Below are 26,414 nucleotides of genomic sequence, written 5' to 3'. Positions count from 1 at the left end.
CTTACCCGGCTGGGCCCCTGTACTGGCTGGCTCCCATCACCCTCTTACCTGGCTGGACCCCTGTACTGGCTGGCTCCCATCACCCTCTTACCCGGCTGAACCCCCGTACTGGCTGGCTCCCATCACCCTCTTACCCGGCTGGACCCCCGTACTGGCTGGCTCCCATCACCCTCTTACCCGGCTGGACCCCCGTATTGGCTGGCTCCCATCACCCTCTTACCTGGCTGGCTCCCATCACCCTCTTACCTGGCTGGCTCCCATCACCTTCTTACCTGGCTGGGCCCTCGTGCTGGCTGGCTCCCATCACCCTCTTACCCGGCTGGGCCCCTGTACTGGCTGGCTCCCATCACCCTCTTACCCGGCTGGCTCCCATCACCCTTACCTGGCTGGGCCCCCGTACTGGCTGGTTCCCATCCCCCTCTTACATGGTTGGCTCCCATCACCCTCTTACCCAGTTGAAGCCCCGTACTGGCTGGCTCCCATCACCCTCTTACCCAGCTGGGCCCCTGTACTGGCTGGCTCCCATCACCCTCTTACCCGGCTGGGCCCCCCGTACTGGCTGGCTCCCATCACCCTCTTATCCGGCTGGGCCCCCGTACTGGCTGGCTCCCATCTCCCTCTTATCCGGCTGGGCCCCCGTACTGGCTGGCTCCCATCACCCTCTTACCCGGTTGGGCGCCTGTACTGGCTGGCTCCCATCACCCTCTTACCCAGCTGGGCCCCTGTACTGGCTGGCTCCCATAACCATCTTACCTGGCTGGGCCCCTGTACTGGCTGGCTCCCATCACCCTCTTACCCGGCTGGACCCCCGTACTGGCTGGCTCCCATCACCCTCTTACCCGGCTAGACCCCCGTACTGGCTGGCTCCCATCACCCTCTTACCCGGTTGGGCGCCTGTACTGGCTGGCTCCCATCACCCTCTTACCCGGCTGGGCCCCCGTACTGGCTGGCTCCCATCACCCTCTTACCCGGTTGGGCGCCTGTACTGGCTGGCTCCCATCACCCTCTTACCCAGCTGGGCCCCTGTACTGGCTGGCTCCCATCACCCTCTTACCCGGCTGGACCCCCGTACTGGCTGGCTCCCATCACCCTCTTACCCGGCTAGACCCCCGTACTGGCTGGCTCCCATCACCCTCTTACCCGGTTGGGCGCCTGTACTGGCTGGCTCCCATCACCCTCTTACCCGGCTGGGCCCCCGTACTGGCTGGCTCCCATCACCCTCTTACTCGGCTGGGCCCCTGTACTGGCTGGCTCCCATCACCCTCTTACCCGGCTGGGCGCCTGTACTGGCTGGCTCCCATCACCCTCTTACCCGGCTGGACCCCCGTACTGGCTGGCTCCCATCACCCTCTTATCCGGCTGGACCAGGGCTGTGGAGTCGGTAAGCCAAACCTTCGACTCCGACTCCGACTCCTCAAATTCTCTTGCACCGACTCCGACTCCGGCTCCGACTCCGGCTCCGACTCCGGCTCCGGCTCCGACTCCGACTCCTACATATATTGCTTATAGTTAGGTGAAAAATTTATTGTAGTACATGAATATGTGTATGTGAACATCAGACATTTAATAATTTTTATGATACAATAATCAAGATATTTGGATAGAACATAAAATATATTTATTGGAATACAACTTTAGAACACAAAAAACTGTAATAAATTGTAAATATGTAATACACTATGTAATATACAGTAGATTACATATATATCTTGTGTGTGTATATACACTGTGTGTATATATATATATATATATATTACATATTTACAATTTATTAGTTTTTTGTGTTCTAAAGTTGTATTCCAATAAATATTTTATGTTCTATCCAAATATCTTGATTATTGTATCATAAAAACAATTAAATGTCTGATGTTCACATTGTACTACAATAAATTTTTCACTTAAATATAAGCATTATACTAAATGTTATTATTTAGTAAAATATTCAGCACATTCTGCATTGCACTCCTGTCCCCAATTTATTATATATTTTAGGAGTCGGAGTCGGTGCATTTTATACCGACTCCGACTCCGACTCCACCAAAATGAGCTCCGACTCCGACTCCACGACTCCGACTCCGACTCCACAGCCCTGGGCTGGACCCCCGTACTGGCTGGCTCCCATCACCCTCTTACCCGGCTGGGCCCCCGTACTGGCTGGCTCCCATCACCCTCTTACCCGGCTGGACCCCCATGCTGGCTGGTTTTATGGTGAATATCGTTCCAGGTCACAGTGTCTTTAGCGCCGGTGGTGCGAGACTCCCCAACAGTGAAGATCAGTTTCTGTTTGAAGGCTTTCCTGAGCAGATGCAGAACCTCCCGGCCCTCCTGGTTATTCGGTAAATACGCCGTGCGATTAGTGCCATGGAATCGCCTCCCGGGGTCAGGATGGTTCTTCTGAAAAGGAGAAAGGATAAAACAATGTGGAGTTACCGGATTGGTGACGTGATGGCAGCTAATGCGACTGATACGCACAGGAGGTTCGGGGTTTCTGCTCCACGGGAGGCTTCTGGCCTCACCTTTGGACACCCACATTACAGTGACAGGTGAACTGCCCCAGTAAACCTCCGTACCTGCCACTGTCCCCAGGGCAAGAAATACATGAAATGGGGGGGCGAGCTGTGGATCTGGAGGTTTTCACCATCTAAATCCTCCTTCATTTCTATTACCACTAAATCTGAACTGCAGATAATCCACCTCTGAACGAGGCCTATAGAAGTCAAGGGGTTTTCTCATCACAATGACGTCCCAGTGCCAGGACATGACTGGTGTATTTGATGGGATCCTCGTAATATTAGGATCTTTACCTGGAAGAGCACCGCACAACCTGAGCACGGGGGGCTGCGCCTGGTCAGGAGTGACACTGTGTGAGAGCAGACCAGGGGCCCGGATGTCCAGCAGTGCAGGGGCCAATCATGACCAGACGCTGATGGCATCCTCTCTATGAATATAATGCCCTCCACTCCCTCACCTACATGTCCCCTGTACTCACCTGCTGAACACCCCCTGGGATGTTATACTGAATTTGTATGGTTCCACATCCAGGATATCCCGGCAGGCTTTGTTGTATGGTTGTATCGGTCATAGTCCCATCGGGCTGGTTTCCTATGACAATTCCGTATGGGACAGAACACACGGGGCAGACCGGCTTCATGTCTAGACATCGCTGGAGACAGTCAGCGCAGAATTCATGTTTGCATTTGGGCAGAACCTTCTTGTTTCTCATCTGGTCCAGGCAGATAGGACACTTCTCCTCCTCCGCTCTCGTCTTTGTAGCTGGGGGGTTAGTGGTGTTCTTTGCCTGCTCATTATCATGGCTGGAGGCAGCAGCTCCCCGGACATCTTGGAGCTTGGAGAACTCCTGGAACTTCTCTTCAGCAAAGTCCAGGAGGACTGGAGAAGTGATGAGGGTGATGGAGCCTTGGTCTTGCTTCAGAATAATGTCTACCCCAGATTTCTGCAGCTCTCTTCTGAACTGTGCGAGTTGTTCTTCATTCTCCAGGTTCCCGTTGATGGCTTTTCTCTGCAGGTTGGTGATGGTGCTCTGCAGGAGGCTGGTGAAGCTGTGACAGGCGTGAGCGCGGAGATCAGGAGCACTGTTCATGGCTCTGAATGTGACTCTCACACTCCCATCTTTACTTTCTTCTTCCATCATTACTCTGTACTTCTGCTGAAGCTCCTTAATCTCTTTAGCCTTTAATATCTTCAAGATGTCCATGTGCCTGTCGTCTAATATCACCTCGCAGCTTGTGTCCTTGGATGAGATGGTTATAACTCTGCGATGGCGCAGAGATCGTCCCTCTACCTTCTGTAAGGCCTCCACCGCCAGGGACAATTCCCGCTCAGGTCCACGTAGAATTAGACGATCTCCATCCACTAGGACCAAGGTCTTGTGATGTTCCTTCATGTAGTGTTTGGTGTCTTCTAGTGGAGCTTTCATGGCGGATATTGGCACTTCCTTCTGGCTCCAGTCCTTGGTCACAGCTTGGATCTTATCCATAAGGATTTGCTTTGCTCGTTCCACTGAGGCGTCCGGTGCCAGAGGTTTCAGCTTTATATAAGTGATGTCTTTAGATTTCTTCCCCTCGGTCACCTCCACCTTACAACGCTTCTCCATCTTGGTCACCTCCTCTTTGTAGATCTCAGTAATAAATTCATATAAAGGTGTTTGAAGGTTCAGCCAGTCGCCTCCTCCGTGCTCCTCATCATGGACAGGGCTCCTTTCACCGCTCTCGAGATAAGTCTTTATGAATCTATGAATCTTTTCTATTTCACTGTAACTTCCTTTGACTCTGACGCCGGCTTCAGACTCTGTCATTGTCAGGGATGGAAACTTGTGTGGGATTTGCTGTAAGATCTCTGAATGGATCAAGTCTGATCGCAGTGTAGCAATTACTTCAGGAAAGATCTGGAAAGTGATAGAAAAGAAGGTGAGATGAAGGTGAAGCTGGAGAGGAGACGCTGCGCGAAGGAGCGGTGTATGTGGGGTCATTACAGTAAAAGCCAGAAGAAAAAACACCGAAAACATCACCTCCTTATCATCCTGTGTAGCAAAATGGCCCGCAATTAAAGGGAACATGACAACAGATTCCGGAGCGGAACGTATCAGACCGTGGCTGTATGATCTCAGCCGGGCATGTGTAACCCTGGAACACTGCGGCGTTACAGAGAAATACATAGCTCAATAGCAGCCAGGATGCGAGCCGCACGGAAGAGGAGATGGACAGGGGGTCTCTTCTGACCGGAAAGGACAGGTCTCCTCCTACACGGGACAGACAATAGCAGCCAGGATGCGAGCCGCACGGAAGAGGAGATGGACAGATGGTCTCTGCTGACCGGAAAGGACAGGTCTCCTCCTACACGGGACAGACAATAGCAGCCAGGATGCGAGCCGCACGGAAGAGGAGATGGACAGATGGTCTCTGCTGACCGGAAAGGACAGGTCTCCTCCTACACGGGACAGACAATAGCAGCCAGGATGCGAGCCGCACGGAAGAGGAGATGGACAGGGGGGGTCTCTGCTGACCGGAGAGGAGAGGTCTCCTCCTACACGGGACAGACAATAGCAGCCAGGATGCGAGCCGCACGGAAAAGGAGATGGACAGGGGGGTCTCTGCTGACCGGAGAAGACAGGTCTCCTCCTACACGGGACAGACAATAGCAGCCAAAATGCGAGCCGCACGGAAGAGGAGATGGACAGGGGGTCTCTGCTGACCGGAGAGGAGAGGTCTCCTCCTACACGGGACAGACAATAGCAGCCAGGATGCGAGCCGCACGGAAGAGGAGATGGACAGGGGGTCTCTGCTGACCGGAGAGGACAGGTCTCCTCCTACACGGGACAGACAATAGCAGCCAGGATGCGAGCCGCACGGAAGAGGAGATGGACAGGGGGGGTCTCTGCTGACCGGAGAGGAGAGGTCTCCTCCTACACGGGACAGACAATAGCAGCCAGGATGCGAGCCGCACGGAAAAGGAGATGGACAGGGGGGTCTCTGCTGACCGGAGAAGACAGGTCTCCTCCTACACGGGACAGACAATAGCAGCCAAAATGCGAGCCGCACGGAAGAGGAGATGGACAGGGGGTCTCTGCTGACCGGAGAGGACAGGTCTCCTCCTACACGGGACAGACAATAGCAGCCAGGATGCGAGCCGCACGGAAGAGGAGATGGACAGGGGGTCTCTGCTGACCGGAGAGGAGAGGTCTCCTCCTACACGGGACAGAAAATAGCACAAGAGGGTCTTAACTGTGCAACCAATATGGTAGAGGTGAGAGAAAAGATCCCACTTTGTTCTTATAGTTTCCATCTTCTCTTATAACTAATGATGTCGTAGAGCTCAGCTAACACTGAAGGGCGGGAAGTCTCACATTTCTGCCTCTATTGATTCTATTGGTGCATGGTTCAGATGGACAAGGCCTTTGCCTGTGACCCTATATCAAGTGGTTACATCCATTAATAAAGCAGAATTCTCTGAGTACACCATACTATGTGTGTGCTGTATTGACTTCCCGAACGCTTGTAAAACAAATCTTATTAATTTGGAGTTCCAGAGGCATAGAAGGAGTGGATTTCGCTCACAAAGCAAAGGTATTGCTCACCTGGAGCGATTGTGGGGGACACAACCACATGAAGAGTGTGAATACGGCTGCTGCGGCCCCCGAAACTTAGAAAATACTAACAATGGATAGTCATTCGACATGTTTTGAAGTGGTAACTCCTCCTTCAGGACAATGACATCTACATACTTTACAAAGCAAGGAATATATATATCTAATATATAAAGCTGAGTGTATGTGTGTGTTTATGTCTGCTAAAGCAATCCGCAACATCACCTTTACAATCACGAAATTTTGCACAGACACGCCATGTAACTCAGGGAACGTCATACACTATGTTTTGACGCGTTAATTTAACCCCGCGCTTTACAGTTAAACTCCAAAAAACCTGCCTCCATTAAAGTCAATGGAGCTGCTAGCTATTAGGTTATTAATAGGAGCTGTAATTGGTTGCTATAGGAACAAAATAAATTGTTAGTATAAGAAGCTTATGTGAGAGGTAATGTCAGTGGAGAGACGGATGGAGAAACACAGAAAGAGACAGTCAAAAAGACAGACAAAGACAGACAGAAACAGACAGAGGCAGACAGACAGGGAAAGAGATATATATATATATATATATATATATATATATATATATATATATATATATTACACATACACATATACATATATACATACATATACATACACACACACCATTCAAAAAAAAGGCACAAGGTAACTAGTCTTTGTGTCTCAGCTGATTGCCGAGCTGGACTGCAAATGTAAGAAGCATGTTATAGGTTTATGTTATCAGAATATTATCATCAATTAAAAAAAAAATAAAAACCCCACAAACCTTAATATGTTAAACAGCAATAAATAAATGAAAAAAGAATGCATATATACAGAGGAACCTTGGATTAAGAGTAATTTGGCTTGAGAGCATTTTGCAAGACCAGGTAACATTTTTTAAAACATTGTAACTTGATAAACAAGTTTTCGCAATCCGATCATCACATGAGCCCTCCGCGCCCCTGTAGCCTTCCGCGCCCCTGTAGCCCTCCGCGCCCCTGTAGCCCTCCGCGCCCCTGTAGCCTTCCGCGCCCCTGTAGCCCTCCGCGCCCCTGTAGCCCTCCGCGCCCCTGTAGCCCCCCGCGCCCCTGTAGCCCCCCGCGCCCCTGTAGCCCCCCGCGCCCCTGTAGCCCTCCGCGCCCCTGTAGCCCCCCGCGCCCCTGTAGCCCCCCGCGCCCCTGTAGCCCTCCGCGCCCCTGTAGCCCTCCGCGCCCCTGTAGCCCTCCGCGCCCCTGTAGCCCTCCGCGCTCCTGTAGCCCCCCGCACCACTGTAGCCCTCCGCGCTCCTGTAGCCCTCCGCGCCCCTGTAGCCCTCCGCGCCCTTGCAGCCCTCCGCGCCCCTGCAGCCCTCCGCGCCCCTGTAGCCCTCCGCGCCCCTGTAGCCCCCCGCGCCCCTGTAGCCCCCCGCGCCCCTGTAGCGCACTGTACCTCCCTCCCTGCGCACATACAGTACTAGTAATACTCACCGCTTCCAGCGCATGTGCATAACCCATGAATCGCGGTCTTTTCCTCACTTCCGGACTTTGCGCGTTCGCTCCAGACTTGATACGCTGCTACTAAACCAGCTTTAGGTAACAGATCACCTTCCTGCACCTCTGTGATACGTGTGGGGGGCGGTATACACAGCGCTCTCTGGCTCCATAGTGTTTTTGTAATCACTTTATATGAATACAGTAATATATTTCGCTGGTGGAACAAATCGTCTGTTTCAATTATTTCTTATGGGAAAATTTTCCTTCATGTAGGAGTGATTTGGATGACAAGCAGATTAGCAGATTACTGGAACGAATTATGCTCGTAATCCAAGGATCCACTGTATTGTATCAGTAAAAAACTGAACCCAGTGCACAATGTGAAGATCCATGATCGTAAATACCACGGAGGAGAACAGAAGGAAAAAGAAGAAAAACGTGAGAGAAGGGTCAAAATCCACAGAAATGTGACTCGGAGGTTTCCAGAAGAGCAGACTCCATTGTGAGATCGGAAAACCTTTACTATCGTGTGGAAAAGATTCTATAACAAATGATGAATAAAGTGTTGAGGGTCTTTCCTCTTTTCCTGCCGTTCCCCTCGATGCTATGCACCATCATCATCGATCTGTTCATTACTAATTCAATTTATTTTATTATTTTTTTTTCGTTTATTTATTGTTGTTTAATAAAATAAGTTTTGGGGTTTTATTTTTAATTTTCTGATTTCATTGTAACTGTTTTTCCATTTGTTAATGTATGAGGCTCCAGCTCGGGATCAGCCGATGCCCCATGGCTCGTATGCTGCACCCCACTGTATACATGCCTCGCTTTGTGAATTATATAAATACAAGTGTCCCGGAGAAGGAGTTTCCACGGTCAAATTAAACGTGTGGAATTAAATCCCTTTCTAGGATTTGTCTTCAAGCTTCATTCAATAGCAGCGCGGATTTTAACTCCGACTATCCATTGGCAGCATGTTCCAAGTGCAAGCAGTCAGCAGCCACTCCAGAGCAGCGGGCGAAGAGAAGCTGCCAGGGCGAGGAGAAGCCAACAGGGCGAGGAGAAGCCACGAGGGCGAGGAGAAGCCACCAGGGCGAGGAGAAGCCACCAGGGCGAGGAGAAGCCACCAGGGCGAGGAGAAGCCAACAGGGCGAGGAGAAGCCACCAGGGCGAGGAGAAGCCACCAGGGCGAGGAGAAGCCAACAGGGCGAGGAGAAGCCACCAGGGCGAGGAGAAGCCACCAGGGCAAGGAGAAGCCGCCAACGAGGAGAAGCCACCAGGGCGAGGAGAAGCCGCCAGGGCGAGGAGAAGCCACCAGGGCGAGGAGTAGCCGCCAACAAGGAAAAGCCACCAAGACGAGGAGAAGCCACCAAGGCGAGGAGAAGCCACCAAGGCGAGGAGAAGCCACCAGGGCGAGGAGAAGCCACCAGGGCGAGGAGAAGCCGCCAGCGCGAGGAGAAGCCGCCAGCGCGAGGAGAAGCCGCCAGCGCGAGGAGAAGCAGACAGGGCGAGGAGAAGCCGCCAGGGCGAGGAGAAGCCGCCAACAAGGAAAAGCCACCAAGACGAGGAGAAGCCACCAAGGCGAGGAGAAGCCACCAAGGCGAGGAGAAGCCACCAGGGCGAGGAGAAGCCACCAGGGCGAGGAGAAGCCGACAGGGCGAGGAGAAGCCGACAGGGCGAGGAGAAGCCGACAGGGCGAGGAGGAGCCGACAGGGCGAGGAGGAGCCGACAGGGCGAGGAGGAGCAGACAGGGCGAGGAGGAGCAGACAGGGCGAGGAGGAGCCGACAGGGCGAGGAGGAGCCGACAGGGCGAGGAGGAGCCGACAGGGCGAGGAGGAGCCGACAGGGCGAGGAGGAGCCGACAGGGCGAGGAGGAGCCGACAGGGCGAGGAGGAGCCGACAGGGCGAGGAGGAGCCGACAGGGCGAGGAGGAGCCGACAGGGCGAGGAGAAGCCACCAGGGCGAGGAGAAGCCGCCAGGGCGAGGAGAAGCCGCCAGCGAGGAGAAGCCGGCAAGGAGAAGCCGCCAGGGCGAGGAGAATCCGCCAGCAAGGAGAAGCCGCCAGCGAGGAGAAGTCGCCAGCGAGGAGAAGCCGGCGAGGAGAAGCCGCCAGGGCGAGGAGAAGCCGCCAGCAAGGAGAAGCCGCCAGCGAGGAGAAGTCGCCAGCGAGGAGAAGCCACCAGGGACCCACCAAACTGTATTTCTCTTGTTCCAGAGTTGCACATACTGGTCTGAGATTACACAGCCACAGTCTTATACATGAGGCCTATCGACCATTCTCATGTATCCACTGTTGGGTTTTAAAGTGAACCTATCAGGTCCATCTCTGATCAGATCATGGGCCGAGGCCGAAAATCACTAGGGGGTAACAGAACCTTTGGTGTTTTCTTTATTTCACCATCAGAGCAGTATCACTAATGTCTGTACCATGCCTTGGTGAAATACTCATCAGCTGCCATCTTCTGCTTTTCCCCGCGCCGCACCAGTCCCACTCCACAATCTTGTCACTGTAACTAACAATCTCAAGCTCTCCATGCAAGTCTATGAGAGCCTTGTTCTGCCTCTCATAGTTTACATTGAGAAGAGATATCCGTCGACCCACCAAACACAACGAAGATCCAGTAGATCACCACCAGCAGAAGACAACTGGAGCAGAGAGCAGCAGAAGACGACCGAAGCGGTGCAGAGAAAAGCAGAAGGCGACAGGAACAGAGCAGAGAGCAGCAGAAGATGGCCGGAACGAAGCAGGGTGCAGCAGAAGAGGACTGGAGCAGAGAGCAGCAGAAGACGACTGGAGCGGAGCAGAGAACAGCAGAAGACAACCGGAGCGGAGCAGAGAACAGCAGAAGACTACCGGAGTGCAGAGCAGAGAACAGCAGAAGACGACCGGAGCAGAGCAGAGAGCAGCAGAAGACGACCAGAGCAGAGAGCAGCAGAAGACGACCAGAGCAGAGCAGAGAGCAGCAGAAGACGACCGGAGCAGAGCAGAGAGCAGCAGAAGACGACCGGAGCAGAGCAGAAAGCAGCAGAATACGACTGGAGCAGAGCAAAGAGCAGCACAAGTCGACTGGAGCAGAGAGCAGCACAAGACGACTGGAGCAGAGAGCAGCAGAAGACGACTGGAGCAGAGAGCAGCAGAAGACGACTGGAGCAGAGAACAGCAGAAGACTACCAGAGCGGAGCAGAAAACAGCAGAAGATGCCCGGAGCAGAGCAGAGAACAGCACAACCGGAGTGCGGAGCAAAGAGCAGCAGCAGACTACCGGAGTGGAGCAGAGTGCAGCAGAAGATGACTGGAGCGGAGAGCAGCAGAAGATGACTGGAGCAGAGAGCAGCAGAAGATGACTGGAGCAGAGAGCAGCAGAAGACGACTGGAGCAGAGAACAGCAGAAGACTACCGGAGCGGAGCAGAGAACAGCAGAAGATGCCCGGAGCGGAGCAGAAAACAGCAGAAGATGCCCGGAGCGGAGCAGAGAACAGCAGAAGACAACCGGAGCGGAGCAGAGTGCAGCAGAAGACGACCAGAGCAGAGCAGAGTGCAGCAGAAGATGACCGGAGCAGAGAACAGCAGAAAACGACCAAAGGAGGCAGCAGGAGAAGACGACGGGAGCAGAAAGCAGCAGAAGACGACTGGAGCGGCACAAAGAACAGCAGAAGATGGCCAGAGTGGCACAGAAAGCAGCAGAAGACGACTGGAGCGGCACAAAGAACAGCAGAAGATGGCGACTGGCAGAACGCATCATGCACATAGGGCTGGGCAAGAGGACGGATATCCCACAAGATGGAGGAGGTGCTGGTCCGAGAGCAGCGACGCACATTGGACCGGACTGCCTCCTAGGTGACTATTATAAAGATGTTTTTATGTCCTACAGAGCGGCCTGGGCTCTTATATACAGTATTCTGGAGTGCTTTATATAAGAGCTCACTGCTGGTGGCCGCAGCTCATAAGGGATAAGTCTTGTGACAGGTTCCCTTGAAACTGAGCAGAACTTTGGCTGATAAATGGCCACTGATGGAGGAGCCGACCAGTCCATTGGCCTCCCTCGGTAGTAATACTGCTGCAGTGACAGGAGGAATCGGTCGCCCCTTTAACGATAAGATGACAATTCCTAATTTTTTGATGAATAATACTGGCGAGTATGAAGGAAAGCCACGATATGATGTCAGGGTGGCCAGAACGTTCCCACCTCTGGAGAAGCTGCGTCCTGACGCTCTACACCGGCCGCTCGGCTGCGGTCATCCATCCCCGGGTCCGCTGGAGATTTGTGGGACCGATCTTCACTCTCTGGAGGATGAGGATGGACGGCTCCTCTGTAATTATATCCAATCCCGTCTTCTGTACAGAAATCTGCACTCTCGTGTGTCCGGGAGGATCGGTGGCTCTGATGGACGTCGCCCTCTCCGATCATCACCTGAACAGGCACAGAATCTACCACGTGGTCCTTCTTCTGGAGAACTCTGAGCTGAGCTGCAAAGAGAGAAGAAACAACCTCCGAGACTGCATCTTATACCTGCACCTTATATTGTACACAGCTGAGAGAGAAGAAACAACCTCCGAGACTGCACCTTATATTGTACACATCTAAGGAGAGAAGAAACAACCTCCGAGACTGCACCTTATACTGTACACAACCGAGGAGAGAAGAAACAACCTCCGAGACTGCACCTTATACTGTACACATCTAAGGAGAGAAGAAACAACCTCCGAGACTGCACCTTATATTGTACACATCTAAGGAGAGAAGAAACAACCTCCGAGACTGCACCTTATACTGTACACAACCGAGGAGAGAAGAAACAACCTCCGAGACTGCACCTTATACTGTACACAGCTGAAAGAGAAGAAACAACCTCCGAGACTGCACCTTATACTGTACACAGCTGAGAGAGAAGAAACAACCTCCGAGACTGCACCTTATATTGTACACATCTAAGGAGAGAAGAAACAACCTCCGAGACTGCACCTTATACTGTACACAACCGAGGAGAGAAGAAACAACCTCCGAGACTGCACCTTATACTGTACACAGCTGAAAGAGAAGAGACAACCTCCGAGACTGCACCTTATACTGTACACAGCTGAGAGAGAAGAAACAACCTCCGAGACTGCACCTTATACTGTACACAGCTGAGGAGAAGCGAAACAACCTCCGAGACTGCACCTTATACTGTACACATCTAAGGAGAGAAGAGACAACCTCTGAGACTGCATCATATACTGTACACAGCTGAGAGAGAAGAGACAACCGCCGAGACTGCACCTTATACTGTACACAGCTGAGGAGAGAAGAGACAACCTCCGAGACTGCATCATATACTGTACACAGCTGAGAGAGAAGAGACAACCTCCGAGACTGCACCTTATACTGTACACAGCTGAGAGAGAAGAAACAACCTCCGAGACTGCACCTTATACTGTACACAGCTGAGAGAGAAGAAACAACCTCCGAGACTGCACCTTATACTGTACACATCTAAGGAGAGAAGAAACAACCTCCGAGACTGCACCTTATACTGTACACAGCTGAGAGAGAAGAGACAACCTCCGAGACTGCACCATATACTGTACACAGCTGAGAGAGAAGAGACAACCTCCGAGACTGCACCTTATACCTGCACCTTATATTGTACACATCTAAGGAGAGAAGAAACAACCTCCGAGACTACACCTTATACTGTACACAGCTGAGAGAGAAGAGACAACCTCCGAGACTACACCTTATACTGTACACAGCTGAGAGAGAAGAAACAACCTCCGAGACTGCATCTTATACCTGCACCTTATATTGTACACATCTAAGGAGAGAAGAAACAACCTCCGAGACTACACCTTATACTGTACACAGCTGAGAGAGAAGAGACAACCTCCGAGACTGCATCTTATACCTGCATCTTATATTGTACACATCTAAGGAGAGAAGAAACAACCTCCGAGACTGCACCTTATCCTGTACACAGCCGAGGAGAAGCGAAACAACCTCCGAGACTGCACCTTATACTGTACACAGCCGAGGAGAGAAGAAACAATCTCCGAGACTGCACCTTATACTGTACACAGCTGAGAGAGAAGAGACAACCTCCGAGACTACACCTTATACTGTACACAGCTGAGAGAGAAGAGACAACCTCCGAGACTGCACCTTATACTGTACACAGCCGAGAGAGAAGAAACAACCTCCGAGACTGCACCTTATACTGTACACAGCCGAGGAGAGAAGAAACAACCTCCGAGACTGCACCTTATACTGTACACAGCTGAGAGAGAAGAGACAACCTCCGAGACTACACCTTATACTGTACACAGCTGAGGAGAGAAGAAACAACCTCCGAGACTGCACCTTATACTGTACACAGCCGAGGAGAGAAGAAACAACCTCCGAGACTACACCTTATACTGTACACAGCTGAGAGAGAAGAGACAACCTCCGAGACTACACCTTATACTGTACACAGCTGAGAGAGAAGAGACAACCTCCGAGACTGCACCTTATACTGTACACAGCTGAGGAGAGGAGAAACAACCTCTGAGACTGCACCTTATACTGTACACAGCCGAGGAGAGGAGAAACAACCTCCGAAACTGCACCTTATACTGTACACAGCTGAGGAGAGAAGAAACAACCTCCGAGACTGCACCTTATACTGTACACAGCTGAGAGAGAAGAGAAACAACCTCCGAGACTACACCTTATACTGTACACAGCTGAGGAGAGAAGAGACAACCTCCGAGACTGCACCTTATACTGTACACAGCTGAGGAGAGAAGAAACAACCTCCGAGACTGCACCTTATACTGTACACAGCTGAGGAGAGAAGAAACAACCTCCGAGACTGCACCTTATACTGTACACAGCTGAGGAGAGAAGAAACAACCTCCGAGACTGCACCTTATACTGTACACAGCCGAGGAGAGAAGAAACAACCTCCGAGACTGCACCTTATACCGTACACAGCTGAGGAGAGAAGAAACAACCTCCGAGACTGCACCTTATACTGTACACAGCTGAGAGAGAAGAAACAACCTCCGAGACTGCACCTTATACTGTACACAGCTGAGGAGAGAAGAGACAACCTCCGAGACTGCACCATATACTGTACACAGCCGAGAGAGAAGAGACAACCTCCGAGACTGCACCTTATACTGTACACAGCCGAGAGAGAAGAGACAACCTCCGAGACTGCACCATATACTGTACACAGCTGAGAGAGAAGAGACAACCTCCGAGACTGCACCTTATACTGTACACAGCCGAGGAGAGAAGAAACAACCTCCGAGACTGCACCTTATACCGTACACATCTGAGAGAGAAGAAACAACCTCCGAGACTGCACCTTATACTGTACACATCTGAGAGAGGAGAAACAACCTCCGAGACTGCACCTTATACTGTACACATCTGAGAGAGAAGAAACAACCTCCGAGACTGCACCTTATACTGTACACAGCTGAGAGAGAAGAGACAACCTCCGAGACTGCACCTTATACTGTACACAGCCGAGGAGAAGAGAAACAACCTCCGAAACTGCACCTTATATTGTACACAGCCGAGGAGAGAAGAAACAACCTCCGAGACTGCACCTTATACTATACACAGCCGAGGAGAGGAGAAACAACCTCCGAGACTGCACCTTATACTGTACACAGCCGAGGAGAGAAGAAACAACCTCCGAGACTGCACCTTATACTATACACAGCCGAGGAGAGGAGAAACAACCTCCGAGACTGCACCTTATACTGTACACAGCCGAGAAGAGAAGAAACAACCTCCGAGACTGCACCTTATACTGTACACAGCCGAGAAGAGGAGAAACAACCTCCGAGACTGCACCTTATACTATACACAGCCGAGGAGAGGAGAAACAACCTCCGAGACTGCACCTTATACTGTACACAGCCGAGAAGAGGAGAAACCAGGGCTGTGGAGTCGGAGTCGGAGTCGTGGAGTCGGAGTCGGAGTCGGAGCTCATTTTGGTGGAGTCGGAGTCGGAGTTGGAGTCGGTATAAAATGAACCGACTCCGACTCCTAAAATATATAATAAATTGGGGACAGGAGTGCAATGCAGAATGTGCTGAATATTTTACTAAATAATAACATTTAGTATAATGCTTATATTTAAGTGAAAAATTTATTGTAGTATAATGTGAACATCAGACATTTAATTGTTTTTATGATACAATAATCAAGATATTTGGATAGAACATAAAATATTTATTGGATACAACTTTAGAACACAAAAAACTAATAAATTGTAAATATGTAATATTATATATATATACACAGTGTATATACACACACAAGATATATATGTAATCTACTGTATATTACATAGTGTATTACATATTTACAATTTATTATTGTGTTCTAAAGTTGTATCCAATAAATATATTTTATGTTCTATCCAAATATCTTGATTATTGTATCATAAAAATTATTAAATGTCTAATGTTCACATACACATATTCATGTACTACAATAAATTTTTCACCTAACTATAAGCAATATATGTAGGAGTCGGAGTCGGAGCCGGAGTCGGAGTCGGAGCCGGAGTCGGAGTCGGTGCAAGAGAATTTGAGGAGTCGGAGTCGGAGTCGGAGTCGAAGGTTTGGCTTACCGACTCCACAGCCCTGGAAGAAACAACCTCCGAGACTGCACCTTATACTGTACACAGCCGAGAAGAGAAGAAACAACCTCCGAGACTGCACCTTATACTATACACAGCCGAGGAGAGGAGAAACAACCTCCGAGACTGCACCTTATACTGTACACAGCCGAGAAGAGGAGAAACAACCTCCGAGACTGCACCTTATACTGTACACAGCTGAGGAGAGAAGAAACAACCTCCGAGACTGCACCTTATACTGTACACAGCTGAGGAGAGAAGAAACAACCTCCGAGACTGCACCTTATACTGTACACAGCTGAGGAGAGGAGAAACAACCTCCGAGACTACACCTTATACTGTACACAGCTGAGAGAGAAGAAACAACCTCTGAGACTGCACCTTATACTGTACACAGCTGAGGAGAGGAGAAACAACCCCCGAAACTGCACCTTATATTGTACACAGCCGAGGAGAGAAGAAACAACCTCAGAGACTGCACCTTATACTGTACACAGCCGAGGAGAGGAGAAACAACCCCCGAAACTGCACCTTATATTGTACACAGCTGAGAGAGAAGAAACAACCTCCGAGACTGCACCTTATACTGTACACAGCCGAGGAGAGAAGAAACAACCTCCGAGACTGCACCTTATACTGTACACAACTGAGGAGAGAAGAAACAACCTCCGAGACTGCACCTTTTACTGTACACAGCTGAGAGAGAAGAAACAACCTCCGAGACTGCACCTTATACTGTACAGAGCCGAGGAGAGGAGAAACAACCTCCGAGACTGCACCTTATACTGTACACAGCTGAGGAGAGAAGAAACAACCTCCGAGACTGCACCTTATACTGTACACAGCTGAGAGAGAAGAAAACCTCCGAGACTGCACCTTATACTGTACACAGCTGAGAGAGAAGAGACAACCTCCGAGACTGCACCTTATATTGTACACAGCCGAGGAGAGAAGAAACAACCTCCGAGACTACACCTTATACTGTACACAGCCGAGGAGAGAAGAAACAACCTCCGAGACTGCACCATATACTGTACACAGCCGAGGAGAGAAGAAACAACCTCCGAGACTGCACCTTATACTGTACACAGCTGAGGAGAGAAGAAACAACCTCCGAGACTGCACCTTATACTGTACACATCCGAGGAGAGGAGAAACAACCTCCGAGACTGCACCTTATACTGTACACAGCTGAGAGAGAAGAGACAACCTCCGAGACTGCACCTTTTACTGTACACAGCTGAGGAGAGAAGAAACAACCTCCGAGACTGCACCTTATACTGTACACAGCCGAGGAGAGGAGAAACAACCTCCGAGACTGCACCTGATACCGTACACAGCTGAGGAGAGAAGAAACAACCTCCGAGACTGCACCTTATACTGTACACAGCTGAGGAGAGAAGAAACAACCTCTGAGACTGCACCTTATACTGTACACAGCTGAGGGGAGAAGAAACAACCTCCGAGACTGCACCTTATACTGTACACAGCCGAGGAGAGGAGAAACAACCTCCGAGACTGCACCTTATACTGTACACAGCCGAGGAGAGGAGAAACAACCTCCGAGACTGCACCTGATACCGTACACAGCTGAGGAGAGAAGAAACAACCTCCGAGACTGCACCTTATACTGTACACAGCTGAGGAGAGAAGAAACAACCTCCGAGACTGCACCATATACTGTACACAGCTGAGAGAGAAGAGACAACCTCCGAGACTGCACCATATACCGTACACAACCGAGGAGAGGAGAAACAACCTCCGAGACTGCACCTTATACTGTACACAGCCGAGGAGAGGAGAAACAACCCCCGAGACTGCACCTGATACTATACACAGCCGAGGAGAAGAAACAACCTCCGAGACTGCACCTTATACTGTACACAGCTGAGGAGAGAAGAAACAACCTCTGAGACTGCACCTTATACTGTACACAGCTGAGGAGAGAAGAAACAACCTCCGAGACTGCACCTTATACTGTACACAGCCGAGGAGAGAAGAAACAACCTCCGAGACTGCACCTTATACTGTACACAGCTGAGGCGAGAAGCAACAACCTCCGAGACTGCACCTTATACTGTACACAGCTGAGGAGAGAAGAAACAACCTACGAGACTACACCTTATACTGTACACAGCCGAGAAGAGGAGAAACAACCTCCGAGACTGCACCTTATACTGTAGACAGCTGAGGAGAGAAGAAACAACCTCCGAGACTGCACCTTATACTGTACACAGCCGAGGAGAGAAGAAACAACCTCTGAGACTGCACCTTATATTGTACACAGCCGAGGAGAGAAGAAACAACCTCCGAGACTGCACCTTATACTGTACACAGCCGAGGAGAGGAGAAACAACCTCCGAGACTGCACCTTATACTGTACACAGCTGAGGAGAGAAGAAACAACCTCCGAGACTGCACCTTATACTGTACACAGCTGAGGAGAGAAGAAACAACCTCCGAGACTGCACCTTATACTGTACACAGCTGAGGTGAGAAGAAACAACCTCCGAGACTGCACCTTATACTGTACACAGCTGAGAGAGAAGAGACAACCTCCGAGACTGCACCTTATACTGTACACAGTTGAGAGAGAAGAGAAACAACCTCCGAGACTGCACCTTATACTGTACACAGCTGAGGAGAGAAGAAACAACCTACGAGACTGCACCATATACTGTACACAGCTGAGGAGAGAAGAAACAACCTCCGAGACTGCACCTTATACTGTACACAGCTGAGGAGAGAAGAAACAACCTCCGAGACTGCACCTTATACTGTACACAGCCGAGAAGAGGAGAAACAACCTCCGAGACTGCACCTTATACTGTACACAGCCGAGGAGAGGAGAAACAACCTCCGAGACTGCACCATATACTGTACACAGCTGAGGAGAGAAGAGACAACCTCCGAGACTGCACCTTATACTGTACACAGCTGAGAGAGAAGAAACAACCTCCGAGACTGCACCTTATATTGTACACAGCCGAGGAGAGAAGAAACAACCCCCGAAACTGCACCATATACTGTACACATCAGAGAATGGAGAAACAACCTCCATGAGAATACATGGGGCTGCTCATCATTGTTGGTAGTGGGTGTAACGCTGGCGTCCCTGTGCTGTTCCTATTCCTCCACCCGGCAGGGACGCCGACATACTCACCCCTGTGCAGCGCAGCCCTCCCCGCTGTCCTCTACCTGTTCTTCCGGCTCCCATGTGCTGCGCCTGCCCTGCAGGTCTCCTGGAAGCACACTTAGGGCATGCGTGCTCCCCGCCTCTTAAAATGGGCAGGGCACTTAATCTGGAAATGCCCCCAGCCTATGGCTGAGAGGCAGGAGGTAGTTAAGGCATCCACCCCCTTAGGGAAATGCCTGAGCAACATTGTTCCTAATTTGTCTTGCACCTACTAGTTCATATATGCCGTATATATCCATACCTGGATCCTGCCAGAATCCATTCACTCTGCACCAGAACCTGTCTGTTCCTCTAATGTGCTCCTGCCCGATTGGCTGTACCTATTTCTGCTCCTGACCCCACCTCTTCTGATCCTGCTGTGCAGTCTGAAGCAGCCGTCCTATCCGTACTAGTATCAGTGTCCACCCTACATGTGACACTTATCAAGTCCTGCCTGTTACCCTGAGCCTCTGTGTCTATCCCGGACCCCTGGGGTTAGCTTCTGCAGTACCGAGGACTGCTCTGGAGTGGTGCCTGACGGCTACCATCCAGCAGAAGCCTAACCTCACCATCAGAGGCTCTAGTGAGGATGAGGTAGTCTCTTTGTCACAACCCTCCGAGGTAAACCCAGTCTCATGGTGTAGTGGGTCAACACCAACCAGTATGACAGTTTGGTCAGGCCATGGACCCTGCTGACTCCAGGATCCCTCCTCTAAACAAAGTTATTTCAGGAGATGACCAGTCAACGTGATCAGCAGAACCAGATCCTGTCCTACCTGCGGACCATGAACTACCATCTGAATCTTCTTCTTCACCTGCGTCAATGGCATTACTCTGGCAGTCTCTACCCAGCCGGTGACCTACATATCTGGTTCAGGTCCAAGTCTGTTTCCACCTCCACTTTTTGACAGAGAACCTAAATCATGCAGCGTGTTCATTAACCAGTGCTCAGTGCACTTCAAACTGAACCGCTGTCCCACCAGTTCACCTCAAACCGGGCCAAAGTGGCATTCATGTCTCACTTGGGGGGAAAGAGATCCTCGCATGGCTCAACCCCCTGTGGGAGAGAGGGGGTCCTTTAACCCAGGACCTGCAAAACCCTTCCTTGGGGGTGTTCCGAAAGGTCTTCGACGAGCTGGGCCGAGTCTTCTCGCAGTGTCTTCCCTACTGAGGCTGCATCAGGGTAATTAACTGTAGGCCAATACGCCATAAGTTTCCACACCCTGTCTTTGGAACTTGGTTGGATCAACGAGGCGTGGTAGCAGCCTTCTGGGAGGATAAAAGATGAACTGGTTGTCATTAGACATTCCTGTCTCCTTAGATGACCTTGGTTCACTGGCAATCTGGACAGATCTTAAGTTTCAAGAACCTACCAGGAAAGTGACGCATAAGAAACGATCGATGCAGCTGGCACTGTACTTCCAGAAACCGCTGATTCCCCAGTCATCTGCGTCAGTCAGCACTCCTGAGCCTATATAGGTTGGCGACATTGAGCTGGCAGAGCAACGACAGCAACACTGTCGTACCGGGGGATTGTGTTACTAATGCGGTAGTCCAGAACCCCTTATCAGCACCTGTCCAGAAAAGTTGGGAAAGTGTTGAGTCTAGGGTCTGTTGGAGCGGCAATCCTAAATGAGAGTAACCCCATTGACTATGTCAGTGTCCGCCACATGTGGAGAAACCCAGTTCTCAGAGACGGCCTACCTGGATTCCCAATCGGCTGGAAAGGTTATGCAACAGACAGTGGTGGATCGCTATGAGATTCCCGTACGACGGCTTCCACTGATGGTTTCGTCTGTTGATGGAAGAGCTCTATCTGAAGCTCTTCTCTTCATTACCGAGCAGGTAGAATAGCAGATAGAAATGCTTGTTACTGAGAGGATCGCCTTTTCCGTATTACCTGGACTGTCCAATCCCCTACTGCTGTTGCTACATATCCATGAGCCCGTCTTACAATGGTGATCCGGTGAGGGGTTTCGTTGGGACAGTTCTGTCATGAAATGTGTCTTATCCCTATACATCCAGTTTGACCGCCAGTGACAATATCTAGCCTGCTTTGTCGGCCACCTGATTATTGGTCATATGTGGACGACTTTAATAAAAAGGAGGCTGAGACTTTGCCCCCAAATAGGCCGTACAATTGTCCTATTGACCTGCTTCCGGGATCCTCTGTCAAGACGTCGTACCTATCCTCTATCTCAGAAGCGGATGCAGGCCATGACCAAATACATCGAGGAGAATCTCGCAAGGGGCTTCATCCTCTTGATTTATTCAGTCATGGCAGAAGCTGGATTGTTCTTCATTAAAAAGAAGGATGGATCTCTTTGGCCTTGTATAGATTATAGAGGCATTAACCAGATCACGATGGAGAACAAGTATCATTTGCCCCTCATTCTGGAGTTGCCCGATCGCCTCAGAGGACCCAGGAACTTCACTAGGCTGGATCAGCGGGGAACGTACAAACTGATCCACATACGTTGGGAAATCGAATGTAAGTTCGGTTTTAACACCTGAGACGGGCATTTCAAGTATTGTACCATGCCAATTGAGCTCAGTAATGCGCCAGCTGTCTTCCAGGAATTTGGGAATTACATCTTCTGAGACCTCATTACACTAGCCCAGTGATACAGTGACAAGCAAAAGGGTAACATTGTTTTGAACTTTGGACTTTCAGGCTCCGTATCTCCCAATATCTCACCATCCACTACAGCTTTGAGCATGAGAAGACCTCCATTTTATAGACAATCATCTTGGCTTCTCATACATAAATGTGACTTGCAGCTATTTAGCAGATGATTAGTTATGCTGATTCTTGTCATTGCATTGTTACTGTTTTGCTCCTGATGTTTGAACATTTTTTTTCTTTTTGTATACTACAAATTACAACCTGTTCTCACATTCCCTAATAGCTCCGTGTGTTATTAGGTTGACTCTCAAGTGAAAGGTCACTGGTTGGAATCAAGGAGCAGCATTGAAGAAGATTTCCCAAGAAAAGAGACACAGCATCATTCAGCTCATCGATAGCGATCTCTCGGCCAAGACAATTGCCAAACTGTATCATGTGAGGCCATGACAGGTGGAAGAGTAAGAAATTAAGTCCGTCCATCCATTCAGAAGCCAAGAGGAGACGTCCAGGCAAAATATCAGTCAAGATGTCGTCTCATCACAAGGTCTATCAGTTCTTGAGTGACAAACCCAGCAGTGGAGGCGGCTCGTCTGCGCCATAATAGATCACAGACCTCCATGCAAGAACGGTGCGACGCACATTACACAAATCTGGAATGGTGGCCCGAAAAAAAGGTGAAGAAGCCTCAACCTCAATATCATCATAAGAAGAGTCGGCTCCAGATTACAAAAATGTAAGGAAAGTGGAAGATTGGAAACGGGAGATCTGGAGCGATGAGAGAAAAGTCAATAGATGGCTCTGATAGGGGCAAATGGAAAAAGATGCTAACGGACTGAGAAATTGAAGGACTATCCAGTGCAGTGGAGGAAGCCTGATGATACAGGGGGTTCACAGACAAAAGCGTTGGATACTTGACCACGATCAATGGCTTGTCTCAATGCTGAGCCGTATGTGAGGATCCTATAAGACGAGTTACTTCATACACTCGAGTACTGTGGGTATGAAAGGACGACAAAGTGTCCAGCAGGACCAGACCCGAAGCATACGGCGAGATTGATGAATGACAATGAAGTAGAGGAGCTGGATTGTCTCCGCACCTCAAAGCAATCAAAAACGTGTAGGTAGGGGTGAAGAAAAAGCTGTATACATCCCTAAGTGAGCCGACCAGTACGCCCCAACACTGGGAACATGGAGAAGAGACCTGACCAGTATACACCAACACTGGGAACATGGAGAAGAGACCTGACCAGTATACACCAACACTGGGAACGTGGAGAAGAGACCTGACCAGTATACACCAACACTGGGAACATGGAGAAGAGACCTGACCAGTATACACCAAGACTGGGAACATGGAGAAGAGACCTGACCAGTATACACCAACACTGGGAACGTGGAGAAGAGACCTGACCAGTATACACCAACACTGGGAACAAGGAGAAGAGACCTGACCAGTATACACCAACACTGGGAACGTGGAGAAGAGACCTGACCAGTATACACCAACACTGGGAACGTGGACAAGAGACCTGACCAGTATACACCAACACTGGGAACGTGGAGAAGAGACCTGACCAGTATACACCAACACTGGGAACGTGGAGAAGAGACCTGACCAGTATACACCAACACTGGGAACGTGGAGAAGAGACCTGACCAGTATACACCAACACTGGGAACGTGGAGAAGAGACCTGACCAGTGTACACCAACACTGGGAACGTGGAGAAGAGACCTGACCAGTGTACACCAACACTGGGAACATGGAGAAGAGACCTGACCATTATGCACCAACACTGGGAACATGGAGAAGAAACCTGACCAGTGTACACCAACACTGGGAACGTGGAGAAGAGACCTGACCAGTATAAACCAACACTGGGAACATGGAGAAGAGACCTGACCAGTATACACCAACACTGGGAACATGGAGAAGAGACCTGACCAGTATACACCAACACTGGGAACATGGAGAAGAGACCTGACCAGTATATACCAACACTGGGAACATGGAGAAGAGACCTGACCAGTATACACCAACACTGGGAATGTGGAGAAGAGACCTGACCAGTATACACCTACACTGGGAACACGGAGAAGAGACCTGGGAGCAGATTTCGGTGGGGACATGCATGAATCTGATCGAGAGCATGACCAGAAGGATTTAGGCAGTAATGAAAGCCAAAAGGTGGATTTACAAAATAATTAAAAATAAAATGTAGATTTTAAAAAGCAAAATGGTAACAATGCAGTGACATGAGAAGAATCTGCATAACTAGTCATACATTAAATAGCTGCAAGTCACATTTATGTATGAGATAGAGAAGAGGATTGTCTATAAAATGAAGGTCGCCTCACACTCAAAGCTGTAGAGGATGGAGAGATATGGAACCTAAAAGTTGAAAGTTCAAAGCATTGTTATCGTTTTGCTTGTCACTGTATATCTGGATGACATCTTGGATTTCTCTCCAGATCTGCTTGCCCATAGGAGAAATGGTCGCCAGGTCTTACAGAGACTCCAGAGTGAGTCGCTTGCATGCCAAGTTTGCGAAATGCGTTTTTGAGCAGACCTCTCTTTACTTCCTTGGGTATATCATCTCTGATACGGGACTGAAGATGGATCCTGAGGTGTCTGCTATTCTCAATCTGCCTCATCCTGCTTGTGCTAAGGCTATCCAATGGCTCTTGGGATTTGCAAACTATTACCAGCAGTTCACCTTGTTGAGGAGAGCCATAAGATGAAATACTTAATTAACCTCTGGACATAGAGCACTGTGAGAAGTGTGTTCAATGACATTGATTCTCTATACATAAGCCAGTCTTCAGAGGAACCCAAGATGGCCCCCGATGACATCACAGACCCTACCATCAGCATGGATCCACCAGATGACGTCCCTCCCATCACCATCACCATGGATCCATCCACTGAAGTCAGACCCGCCCATCAACAGCAACACGGATCTCCCCATTGGCTAGCCCATGAACTGTCCCACTAAATATGCGTATCCGAACTCGTGTACGCCCCTAGCCTATATCAGAGGGCACATGCTTGTACTCGCTCTGTTCGGTGCCATCTTTACTGTGATTAAGAAGAGATTTCACATCCGCCTGTGTCTGGTGTGAATTCTTTACGCATGTGCTTGGCCCATACCAATTCGGCCAGGCAGTAGTGATCTCTGGTTACGAGTTCACCGTAACAATCTCTGATTCCTCATGATGGACCGCCTGGATTTCTCAGAGGATTCGTAAAAGCGCCCATCTGAAGATCTGGACTCCGGAGGCTGAAGACGCGTTTCTTTCCCTGAAAGAGTCCTTTTCCGCTCCTGCCATACATAGACCCGAGGTCAACAAGCAAGTATTTTTGGAGGTGGATGCGCTATCTTCAGGGGCTGGGGCAGTGCTCACGCAAAAGTCTTCTGGTAACCTGTGGATTCTTGTCGAATGCCTTCTCTGCTTCCGAGCACAGCTATTCAATAGGAGACAGGGTTGCTGACTATATAGTTGGCGTTGGAGCAGTGGCATTATCTCCTGGAGGGTGCAGTCATTGCATAGTTCTATACATCGACCATATAAACCTGGCTTATCTACAGCCAGCACAAAGGCTGAATGCCTGCCAGGCCAGATGGTCACTGCTCTTTGCCCGCTTTGACTTTGCTCTTCATATCTGGCCGGCACACAAGAATGTCAAAGTGGATGAGCTCTCAAGGTCCATTCTTCCCACTGATAAAGAGGAATAACCTCAACATGTTATCGTCCCCTGTAAGACGATTACTGAGGCTCCTGTGAAGCGGTGTCAGATTCCTCCAGGGAAGACCTTCATCTCAAAATCTGACGGAAAAGGTTCTGCTGAGTGATCACTACTCTGAGGTGGCTGGTCACACTGCACAGAAAAAGATTTTCCTTCTTATCTTGCGACATTATTTGTGGGCGAACACGTGGAAGAATATCGTGGAATTTGTCTCGGTCTGTCAGTCTTGGGCGCAGAATGAGACTACCAATAACAGACCTCTCCTTCCACTTCCCGTTCCCGGCAGCTCCTTGGCACTACACTGTGATGGACTTTATTACGCAGCTGCCTCTAGGTCTTCTGCCTTCTGGGTGGTAGTGGACCGATTCTTGGAAATGGCCCACTTTACTCCTCTGTCTGGTCTATGTCTGGTCTATGTCTGGCCTATGCCTGGTCTATGTCTGGTCTATGTCTGGTCTATGCCTGGCCTATGCCTGGTCTATGTCTGGTCTATGTCTGGTCTATGCCTGGTCTATGCCTGGTCTATGTCTGGCCTATGCCTGGTCTATGCCTGGTCTATGCCTGGTCTATGTCTGGTCTATGCCTGGTCTATGTCTGGTCTATGCCTGGTCTATGCCTGGTCTATGCCTGGTCTATGCCTGGTCTATGTCTGGTCTATGCCTGG

The 26,414-nt window shown here is 50.1% G+C and overlaps 1 protein-coding gene across 1 annotated transcript in view; it reads right to left on the bottom strand.

Moving 5' to 3' along the window:
- DTX3L (deltex E3 ubiquitin ligase 3L) overlaps positions 1-26,414 on the bottom strand; it is a 45,071-nt gene that overhangs the window by 2,005 nt on the left and 16,652 nt on the right. Inside the window, exons 2-4 of the mRNA XM_075318717.1 lie at positions 11,768-12,048; positions 2,990-4,405; positions 2,177-2,394 (exon numbers count right to left, since the gene is read on the bottom strand). Of these exons, the coding sequence (XP_075174832.1) occupies positions 2,177-2,394; positions 2,990-4,405; positions 11,768-12,048 (1,915 nt within the window). The remainder of the gene's footprint in view (positions 1-2,176; positions 2,395-2,989; positions 4,406-11,767; positions 12,049-26,414) is intronic.

This window comes from Anomaloglossus baeobatrachus, chromosome 7 (assembly GCF_048569485.1).
Source record: "Anomaloglossus baeobatrachus isolate aAnoBae1 chromosome 7, aAnoBae1.hap1, whole genome shotgun sequence".
In the NCBI taxonomy this organism is placed as follows: Eukaryota; Metazoa; Chordata; class Amphibia; order Anura; family Aromobatidae; genus Anomaloglossus; species Anomaloglossus baeobatrachus.
The sequence above is the reverse complement of the archived record's forward strand: the minus strand, read 5'-3'. Positions and strand labels throughout refer to the sequence as shown.